At 31.0% G+C, this 12,092-nt stretch overlaps 1 protein-coding gene across 7 annotated transcripts in view; it reads left to right on the plus strand.

The window, feature by feature from the left end:
• Nucleotides 1-8,384, plus strand: part of LOC137657723 (dual specificity calcium/calmodulin-dependent 3',5'-cyclic nucleotide phosphodiesterase 1A-like) — a 330,354-nt gene extending 321,970 nt beyond the window's left edge. For all 7 annotated transcript variants that reach the window (XM_068392161.1, XM_068392165.1, XM_068392164.1 and 4 more), the window contains 5 exons: nt 987-1,148; nt 2,716-2,921; nt 4,659-4,781; nt 5,199-5,321; nt 6,094-8,384. In XM_068392161.1, coding sequence (XP_068248262.1) covers nt 987-1,148; nt 2,716-2,921; nt 4,659-4,781; nt 5,199-5,321; nt 6,094-6,230 — 751 coding nt within the window. In that variant the 3' untranslated portion in view covers nt 6,231-8,384. The remainder of the gene's footprint in view (nt 1-986; nt 1,149-2,715; nt 2,922-4,658; nt 4,782-5,198; nt 5,322-6,093) is intronic.
• Nucleotides 8,385-12,092: the final 3,708 nt, after the last annotated feature.

Genomic DNA, 12,092 nt, shown 5'->3' on the forward strand with positions numbered 1-12,092 from the left:
CATTAGCAATTGTGCTTTTTTAATAATTCATCAAGGTAGGCTTTTGATTGCAAGCCTCCTGCTTAGCTAGTTATAGAAAGTGGTTGGTCGCTCTTATGAAGTTTCATTTGCATTTAGACACCATATTAAGGTGACATTAAAAGAGCTGCAGCATGCACTTTTTTTATTTTTACTTTTTTAATGGAATCACACTCCTATGGTTATCTATGGGCAGCTTTTTAGACTGTTTTGGCAACGTAACTATTGGGTTTTAACATAGAGGTAAGGTGAATGCAAGTAAAGTTTATTCAACAGATAACAAGCTTGTATACGACCAGTTGAAAGCAAGAATGTCACAAAAATTCAAACAATCTAAAACATGTGATGTCAAGCTTAAACGGATTGTTCTATTATCAGTGTAGAGAGAACAAGAGATAAAAATAAAGCAATAGTGTTACATTGTAGGAATCACGTGAGGTACACTTTAAAGGTCTGATATAGCAAAGTATGAAGAGAGTTCTTAAGCTTGGCAAGGGAGTTAGGGATGGGGTGACCTGTGAGGGGCTATGAGACCACCTGAGGGTAGGGGGAGACCGTTTGAACTCTCTCAAATATATAACAAGTATGACATTTTTCAATACGTTCCATTGCTAATACTTTCATTGAATAAAATTAGCTGTTTTAGGTGTATTTCAACTGGCATATTTAGTTATGTTTACCAATAAAGAAATCCTAAATTGTGAATTGGTGTCAGGAACTAAATCAAACATTTAGATTTTAAACTTGCATCGGAGTCATCTAAACAGAATTTTAATTGACTTGGTAATTATTGTTAATTCTCTCTCTCTCTCTCTCTCTCTCTCTCTCTCTCTCTCTCTCTCTCTCTCTCTCTCTCTCTCTCTCTCTCTCTCTCTCTCTCTCTCTCTCTCTTTAATTTACTGATGTAAAAGCAGTATGGCATAATATTTTTTTCTAATTTTTTTCACCTCCTTACAATTATTCTCCAGGTTATTGAAGGGAGAGGAAAGCAATGTTCTGATCAACCTGTCCAAAGAGGAATATCGCGAATTCCGAAGCCTTGTTATAGAAATGGTTCTTGCAACAGACATGTCCTCTCACTTCCAACAAATCAAAGGACTGAAGGCGATGCTTACCATTACGGATGCAAGGTGAGTCATTTCCAATATACATTACATTACAGAAGTGATGCATCTGCAGTCAGTCTTGGATCATCCATATATTGTAAAAGTATCAAATGTATTAATGGGGTGTGCAGGTATTGATTAGACAAACAATACTTGTCTTGATATTGTGTAGAGGAAATTGTTGAATTATTCCTTTTTAATATTGGAGATATTATTAGATTATGTTTGGTAATACATGGTAAGTTAGAATATGTTTAGTAAATTGTTTTAGAAAGGCTGAAACTGAAAGTTAGTTCTATATTTTTATGAGGATGAGAGAGTGTGTGTGTGTATATATATATATATATATATATATATATATATATATATATATATATATATATATATATATATATATGTATGTAAACTGTACCAACATTAAGGCATGGCCTATATAGGTGACACCTGGACTGACAGAATATTACTAGAATTTTAGAGTAAATTAGATGGCCCAGTTTCTATTATGATAAAGCTATCCATAAAATTAATTTCTGCTAAAGCATTAGATGGTATCATTTAGTTACCGAACATAACACAGCCCACCTTCTGGCACAGTATATTATCATCATCATCATCATCATCATTATTATTATTAGTATTATTATTATTATTATTATTATTATTATTATTTACTAAGCTACAACCCTAGTTGGAAAAGCAGGCTGCTATAGGGCCAGGTGCTCCAACAGGGAAAATAGCTCAGTGAAGAAAGGAAACGAAGAAAATTAAATGTTTTAAGAATTGCCTACACATCTATTGGTCAAACTAGAAAAACTCCCAGATCTGAGGTTTACCACATATTCACACTTATCGGTAGATTTTTTGGATGAGTTTATCTAAGTATATTCAGTTTTTATGTCATTCTTAATAAAAAAATTATGGAGCCAACTCATCCAGTTTTCTGAATTATTTCGTCAATACTTATTCTTTTTTTCATATTACAAACAGTTGATGTAAATAAGTTGAATTGCTTTAAATATTGTCTCACTCTTATGTAAGGTATTGTAACTCAATACTGTTTTTTTTTTTTTATGAATTACATATCTGAAACAAATAAATTTTGTAAATTGTTGAATAAACAGCTAACAAAAGTCTTATTTCAAATAGCAGCCATAGGTATAGCAATGACAATTTAATCTCCATCCTCCATTATATAAAGAATGAAGAAAAAATTAATTTCTTTAAATGGAAAGATACAATAAAGCAAAAAAAAAAAGTTTCATGATGTTATTGTAAATAAAAGTACAGTTTGTAAATATATGTGGAATCTTCCCTATTCTTTGAGTCATACTAAAATGCATTTTATGAGTAACATTTCAATGAACATTGTACTCGAATGATGTCGTCGAACATTGACGAACGTCTTTGAAACTAGTAAAAAATTGATGAAAGTTGTCAAATATAATTAAGAAATATTGTCAAATTGAACATCATTGAGTACATTACCTTTTTTTGTTATTTAGATATTAGCCCCAATCTTCTAGTATAGACTGTTGTACAGTAATTCTAAAAGCAAGGGACATGAACTAATGAATACTTTTTGTTTTTGCAGTGGTGTTGATAAAGCAAAAGCTTTATCACTAGTCCTTCACTGTTGTGACATATCCCATCCAAGTAAGGAATGGAACCTCCACGAGAGGTGGACGACGCAGCTACTGGAAGAGTTTTTCAGGCAGGGAGATAAGGAGCGGGAGTTAGGCCTTCCTTACTCTCCACTTTGTGACAGAAACAACACACTCGTTGCAGAGAGTCAAATAGGTGAGATGTAAACAAGATTTTGTTTTCCCTAGTTTGGTCTGGTTTGGCTAAAGCAAAAAGAGCACTTCCCATTTTTATCCTAACATTGAAGAAGGGGTATACACATAGAAACTGGAGTAAATTCATCACTAACTTTATTATTTTTTTTTATAATATATGCCCTCTGAAACTGTAATGTGCAACATTAAAACTTAGCCATTTTTTTTTCATTAACTGACAATCAAAATATTAAAAGATGACTACTTTTCAATCATGAAATGTACCTTAAATATGTAAATGTGGAAACACTAAGTAATGCAGTGGCTTGCATTTGTTTGTGTGTTTGTGAGCAGAATTAGATAAGACATTATGTGGGTTTCTACAAAATTTATTCTTAAGTTGGGTCTCGTGACATGGAACAAGTGATTATATTTTGAGTGAAAACCATATACAGTATGTATCAAGGACGTATCTCCATGAATATTACTGTTGCTCGCTTAGCCAGCACTCTTATCTAATGGTACGTATTGTTAGCGAGTTATTAAGGTAGGTTAGTGAAGCTATGTCATGCTTTGCATCAGTATTTAAGTCTACAAGACTTACCTTATTTAACTGAGACTTGTTTTACTTATGCATAATTACACGAAACAACCTTATTGGTGTTTCTCCAGCTCAACCACTGTTTTCATTTCTTCTGTAACTGACTGAATACAGTGCTATACCAAAGAGATAATTTCATAACATTTCAGGAAAAAATATGTAAAGCATTAAATGGCCAATCATAGTTACTGAACTGTACACTGCAAGTAAGTTACAGGCAATAGTTGGGAGAATGCTGTTGACATAAATCAAGTTACAGAAGAAAGGAAAACTTAAACTCTTGGTGGCAAGGGTCGAGTTCATGTAATTGTGTAGGTGAGATGAAGGGTATTAATTGGTCTGTTTACTCAAATAAGTTTTGTGAACTGGAATGCTGGAGCAGAACAGAGAAAATTTGATGATAGATGTGAGACAGTTTTTCTAAGCTAGCTTAATACCTCTCTAACATTAGGTACTATTAGGTATAGAGTTTCCTGACTAAGGAATCAACAGTTACCGCCATGGAAATTCAAGGATCATGGATACACCCTTGATATATATATATATATATATATATATATATATATATATATATATATATATATATATATATATATATATATATATATATATATATATATCTGTATTTTACCAAAAATCCAGTAAATTGTCCACAAGTCGTGAGACCCACCTTTAATGTAATTTTTGCTGACATCCATATAACATTGTGTCTAATCCTGTTCTCAAATAGATAAACAAATTCAAGTCAAAACATAACATCAGTAGAGTTAACAAGAACTTACAATTTTAACTCATCAGCTCAAAACAGGCGTTGCCTCATATCAGGTAAGAAGGAAAGCAGACATTAAATTTTACTCTAAAGAAGTATTACCTTACAAAAGGAACTTGAATAAGACCCAAATAATAGGAAAGAATCAATATATATTTTTGCCAACTGAACTTTGATTTACAATAGCGTAATACAATTTTCATGCTTTGTATTATGTTTTTTCATTTAACGAAATTTTCCATTCATTATTTTAGTAATAGCAGATGATTAGGTTGGCATTGTTATAGCCTAGCTATAAAGACTGTTACTTTGAATAACACTTTTCGTAACTGTTTGTTCCATGATTTACAAAATGTCTTCCATTATGAAAACTTCTCTCTTGATCACAGGTTTTATTGATTTCATTGTGGAGCCAAGTATGGGGGTCTGTGGAGACATTTTAGATAAGGTAGCAGCTCTTTCTATACCTGCAACTCCAACTATCTCTGAAGAACCTCAAAAACCACAAAATGGTAAGGGAGTCCCTGTGCCTCATGTCTCATTGTCCTCCCCATTATGTTCTGGTGTATGGACCACAGTTTATTTCATTTGTGGTTTAAAATTACTGAGCACAAGTTTTTAGGTCAATGATTCAAATAGTCATTTTCCCTATTGTTTTTTTTTTTTAATTTAAAGGTAAGACCTTTTATCTGTATCAATTTCTCAAATTGGCAGAGTTTTGAACAGGATCAAATGTTCTTTGCGAACTTCCTATTAACTTATAAATTTCCATAGTATTTACTTTTATTATATTATATTTTCCAAACATGTAGTATCTTTAGTATGGTATAAGGTATTTTTGGTTTGATTAAGTGTTATTGTGAAGTGTGTGTCTAATATCTGCAATTCCACCTACAAAGGTATTTTCCAGTGAAATATCTCTTTTTCAGAACCTGGTGGCCCTATCAAGAGACCTGCGAGGCCTAGCGGTGTCGTAGGCACAGAGGTTCGGCGCCCCTGGCAAGATCATTTGGCTGCCAATAAAACTCGCTGGAAGGAACGTGCCGCCAAGGGTAACTGATTCACATTTGACACTCGCTAATTCTATCACTCTTAAACAGTAGTCTCTTACCAACACATGATCTTACCTTGAATTAAAGCACATAACCGTACAGTATAGGAGAATTAATATTTGTAATAGTGCTGCAGGATTATATAGAGAAAATAAAACTTCAGTTATTAATTATAGATTATTTTACTATTGCACTTATTTCTTAAATGTTTGTGTCCCCTGTTTTAAACTTGATTGATTGTTTTTTACAAGCAATTATGAAATTTAACACCATTCTTGGTGACTTTTGGAATGATAATACTGTATTTTGAAATATGCGAGGGTTATCTGGCTAACCTATATCTTGCAATTTTCCCTCAGTAGGTCACATTTAGATCAAGCATAAGCCATCATAACAGTCTATTCTCACTATACATAAATATTTGCTTCATATGTTCAGTGATGCATAACATTTATTATTACATGTGCAGTACAGTACTGTACTGTAAAAATGATTATTAGGTTGTATGCAGTATTGCATGCCATTTTTTTTACATTTGTAGTGCTTATATACAGTAGTAAGGATTCTTTAAAACAAAATTCAATCAAAATCAAACATTAGATACCACACAGGTGATTGCAGGGTTTTTCCAATCACTTTGCATTTTGTATGGCACCATAAACTGGAAAGTGTGTGTTTATTAATTGAGACAGCACAGTGTGGTACAATGACATATTATACTATGCCAATTTTTATAGCATGTAACGGAGAATTTCCCTTTCAACCTTTCCAGATGCCGAACTACGAGCTGAATTGGCGCTAGCCTCCAATCTCAATGGTGACACAGCAAATCAGAATGAGGATGATGAAAACGTTATCAAGGAGGAAGATGAAAAAGACATAATTAATGAAGGAGAAAATGCGGAATAAAAACGAAAATATGAAATATGAAATTCGGAAGTACAGTATATGGAAGCTTTAAGAGTCATCATGGTATTTATGATGTATGAAGTAGGAACAGTTACAGTATTTCTTAAAGAAAGCATTTCCATAACCAACTGAACCTTCACAAGGACATGAACGCATCTATATTTCTCAGAATTGCATTTGCAATGCTAGTATGATACGAGCACAAACCATGTAATGTGTCAAGAATATTTAGAAACTTTTCTGAAAAAAAAAAAAAATTAAAAGTCACTATATTTGCTTATACAGTCGTACTGTCTTCAGACATTATCAATTCAGAGAACTGATGAAGATAAGGGATGTTCAGTATCAATATCTACCTTCCATGAAAAAGAAAATCAATTTTCTTTACTTAGGTTTTTGTTTTTGAAGAGATGTCACTGTGATGAGAAATTCTGATCTCTCATATTTTCTTATGCTGCTGTTAATGTTGATGAACCTCAGCCACCCAGCTTCTTATTTGATATATTATAAATAAAAGATGTGAGCTGCACAATCCGATCATACTTTTTATGATTTTATTGTAGTGTATAATAAGTGATCCGCCAGATATGAGAGATCAAGCCATTTTCATGCTTAGAATTCAGTAGCATCTGATGATAAATATCTCCAGCTGATATAATTGAAGCTAGAGTTTTGCTTCTGGTAAACATTTAAAATATCGTCTGTGGATATTTAATGTCGGTTCCAAAAGTGCTGACTATTATTTCAAAAAGTCCTCAATATGGAATGGGGATTAAGAGCCATGTTAACGTGGTATATGTTCACATACAAAAAGTATATGTAGCATACAGGGGTTCGTTGTAGTGTATCGTGTTACCCAAAGACATTTTGATTTAGGAAATAGATATGCAGTAAAAACTTTGCGTTTAAGCAAATTGTAAATTAGATTTTCAAAAACTATATATATTCTGAAGCTATAAAAAATAGTTTACATATGGTATATATTACATGAATGAGCTATATGTACAATATATTGGTATAACAATCACATATAAGCTTCCTTATATCGTGTTTTTTATATTTTGTTCAGTGTACCTGAAATACAAAAATTAACAAAAAAGCATAAGAGTCTCATAACATATTTGTCTTTGAAGTACAATATTGTAATTTCAATATTTGCATGACTGACAGTGAGAGTAACATTATAAGAATAATTGATGTTTTATGCATCTCATACAAATAAGATGTTTAGGGGGGGGGGGTGAATTAAAGATTTATGGCACATTTATTGGGGACATTGATGATCAGGAATTTCCATTTAGTAAAAGACTTTGAGGACTTCTTTAACATTCCAAAAGAGAGAAGCTGGCTGATTTCTCATCTCTTGCACTGTGGGAAAGCGGGTAAATTAGAGTATACACTGAATTGGTTCCACATTAAGTGATCTGCATTTCTATTCATGCTTCCATCTCATCTGAAAAGTCTTGCTGTTCATATCCAACCTGATTTAGTACTTCCTAAAAGAATGAATCCAAATATATTTGAGTAAACATAAGGAAATATACATTATAGTATTGTGTAATTGCTTATACAGTACTGTATACATATTTATGTACATTATGTATATACATGCATATATGTAAGTATACAGTAGATGTAGACCCAAATGCATATAACAGTGGAATCTATGTTTTCATTAAACTGGAAACAGATACAGTTCTCATTAGTTTAAAACCTATTGGCATGATAGGACAGCAAGGTATTTTTTTCCAATTCTCTGTGCACTTGACAAAAATAGTATAAAGCAATGGTAATCAGCAGTTCCAATGGTGCTAAAAATTGTATGTTAGAGCATTGCCTATCTGGAGAGATCCTCTTACTGTAGAAGAATCATTTGAGGTGGAACCTAGAATGTACTCTAAATTTTTTTCCTTATAGATACTTAAACCTATATAAATAGATATAAGATTCTTACATTATGGCCATGAAGAAGAGTGCATTTTCAAGAGGGAAGTAACACTCCAGCAGTGTTCAGTACTAATGGTATTTGAATTTGCAAACTTTAAGATCTACAAAAGTGTAGAAAATGTATGCCTTGGCCCACCCAAAGACTTCTATATATTATTGCTGTATAATAATGTTATCTACATGATTTCCCATGCACTTGTATACATATATTACTGTATATTTATATATATATATATATATATATATATATATATATATATATATATATATATATATATAAATATACATTATGTATGGATGTATATACTGTATATGTGATTTTGGTTGTATGCATAGTTGTGGGAGCTGCAAATTTTATATATATATATATATATATATATATATATATATATATATATATATATATATATATATATATATATATATATATATATATATATATATATTTATTGTGTGTGTATGTAATGTATGCACAATGTGTGTATATATATGGCATAAGTATGGTATATACATAAAATGCTATTGTAGCATATGGTTGTATGTATATACACACACATATACATACATACATATATATATATATATATATATATATATATATATATATATATATATATATATATATATGTTTTATATGAGTATGTATGTATGTATGTATGCATGCATGTATGCATATATATATATATATATATATATATATATATATATATATATATATATATATATATATATATATATATATATATATATATATATATATGACAAGAAAATTCCCCAGGTTCATGAAAAAAAAAGTTAGTCCAACATACACTTGACTATGTAGATGTACTCATTTTCAAAATGAGCCATTGTTCTGTAGGTGCCTGTCCATATGAGATTATTGTATAGCCTACTTGCATGATCTGGAATCATAACACCATGACCTATAGATGCACATAAATAATAAATATGCAAAATTGCAAACTTGAACATAAACATTCCACACATGCATATACATTTATATTTTGTATGGTGGCAGAGTGGATTGCAATACAGTATTAGCTATGTAACAACGTCTGTGGTTTGAACCTTCTGTGAGACCATGAAAGGTTAAGCTTTCTTCACATTAATACTGTGATTGAGAAAGTATGGGTACTGCACTGTGTATTTTGATGAGGATCACCTACCTTAGTCCTTTGAAAGACTTTGTTTTCCACCAGTTTCTCTTTCAACAATTAAATTATTGATTCTTGTGGGTAAAAATGTAACCCAGCCTCTCACATCTGTTTATAGTATGCATTTAGCAAACTTTAGATTTACTACAATTGATTAGGAAGAGTTTTAAGTTATAAATCAGTATTGTATTTCATTTAGGAGTCACAATTCCTTTCTGGATCTCAATCTTTAAAGAGTTACATTGAACTTACCCAGTCCTGTTTGGAATACTGAAATATTTAGGTTGTGATATCTTGCTTCCATATTCAGAGGCCATTTGTCTGATCAACCTCTCTCCTGTCTTCTCTTGATCTCCATTCCATCCATATGAAGGTGGCCTTATTACCTAAGACAAGGAGATTTCATTTTTTCTTTTGGTCACCTGTATTTGTCAGCATTTGTGGATTCAACTAATATTTTACCAAAGCAGGACCTCTTGACTGGCAGCTAATATAGAGATTTTGGGGGATTCATTTCTAGGCAAGGTACTTTTTATAGGATGTGGAGCTAGGATCCCTCATTCTTGGGGGATTTCTTCAATTTCAATATGCTGGGCTCTACTAGGGAAATGTTGCAGTTTAATGTCTGTGGTGAATAAATATTATACTTTACTGTATTTACCATCATGCTAATATGATGAAAAAGAACTTTTATCCAGTCTCATATTCCCATTGAAGAATACTCGTCCAGATAAGATACTGCGATAGAGTCATATTTCCTCCATCATTCAGGAAACATGATTAGCTAACCTCCTTCATATTTATATAAAACTTGTGGTATTACATTTTTTCATGAAAGGAAATAGATAAAACCTAATTTACATAATCTTATGATTATATTATCTTCATCTTTTTCCTTGTTTTACAATGTTGACTGAGAAAACTGTTGTGATTATAGAGATTGGTGAAGTTGAGCTCACTGAAGGCCTTAAGCTACTACCTTGTCGTAAGTCATGGTTCTCATGATTTAAATAGCATTTTGTCATCTCTGCCCCTTTTCACACCAGTGTGTACTTAATACATGTTAAGTGTAGATACATTCCTTACACTTTTATATTACTATACTGGATTTTATTTTTCTCTACTTTGCTATTCTTCTTTTACACCAATGTGTGTTTCATAATTTTTTTTCTTTCCTATATCATATTATTTATTTAAAAGAGTACTTTTATACTCTTTTCATAAGTCATTTGCATAATTTTCCTGCATTTTACATTATTTGACATGTTTAAAAGATAGGTGTACCAAAACATGGAAATACAGGACGCAAATTATTTTGTATACATAAAACAGAACTACAAAATAACAAGTGCCAAAAATTCTATTTCATTATATATATGAATATATATACATTATACATACATTACTGTATATAGTAGGCTGTATATATACATCATATAGATAGTATATATATATATATATATATATATATATATATATATATATATATATATATATATATGTGTGTGTGTGTGTGTGCGTGTGCATGTATGTGTGTGTGCATGCATGTGTGTTTGTGCGTGGACTACCATATATTAAGGTATCATCGTGCTAAGGAAGATTATATCTGTAATGTGTGTGTGTATATATATATATATATATATATATATATATATATATATATATATATATATGTGTGTGTGTGTGTGTGTGTATATATATATATATATATATATATATATATATATATATATATATATATATATATATATATATATATATATTCTGTATGTATAAATGATACATTCTTGCATGTGTATACTCATATGTGATCTTTGTAATGTTTATAAACACTTGCATTGTTTTGCATTCATGTGGCTGTAGGTATACTAAGTTGAATTACTTCATTCTAATCTTTATATATATATATATATATATATATATATATATATATATATATATATATATATATATGTGTGTGTGTGTGTGTGTGTGTGTGTGTGTGTGTGTATGTATATTTATGTATATATACATAGTATGTGTGTCTTGTGTTTGAGAGTTTGTGTGTGAGTGCATGGGTGTACAGACATGCAGTAATCTTATTTATGTATGATAGTAAGTATGTTATCAAATTCACAAATATATATATCTATAGATATGGATTATATATATCAGTATATACATATATATGATATTACACAGAAATAGATACTGTACACAGATGAATATAGAGTAAATAGACGTACAGGGCAGCAGAAACAGTGATTGCTGGAACAGGTCGTTTATCTCGGGTGTTTCTTGAACAGTTGCATTTAGGGAATGTTATGAGAAACCAACGAAGAGTTCCAGCACTTGGTTAGTGTTTCTTCTACTGTGTAACTCTGAGTTGAGAACAATATGAAAGGTCTCTATATTCAGTGTCCTTTGGCACTTTTAAGTGTCTTGAAAACAAGAGAAAAACCTCTTTAGCTTTTTATCTTTTTTTTTAAACCATATACTTTCTTCCTTGTTTGTAAAAATGTATAATAAGTTAGATTTTACCTTTATTGATTTCTAAATACATATACAATCACATATCTATTTAAACATATTCTTGTATGTAAATAACCTCGCCTATTGTATAAACCACATAACAGCATATATTCCGTCTTGTCCTTCACAAAAAAATATAATTATCTAAAGAAAACATATATCATTGTGTCCTTTGCAGCCCCACAAGGCATAGTTGTCCCTGCAAATTCTTTTGCTTTCCAAGGAACGCATGAATAAACCGTATCAAGTG

This window comes from Palaemon carinicauda, chromosome 18 (assembly GCF_036898095.1).
Source record: "Palaemon carinicauda isolate YSFRI2023 chromosome 18, ASM3689809v2, whole genome shotgun sequence".
NCBI classification, from domain to species: Eukaryota; Metazoa; Arthropoda; class Malacostraca; order Decapoda; family Palaemonidae; genus Palaemon; species Palaemon carinicauda.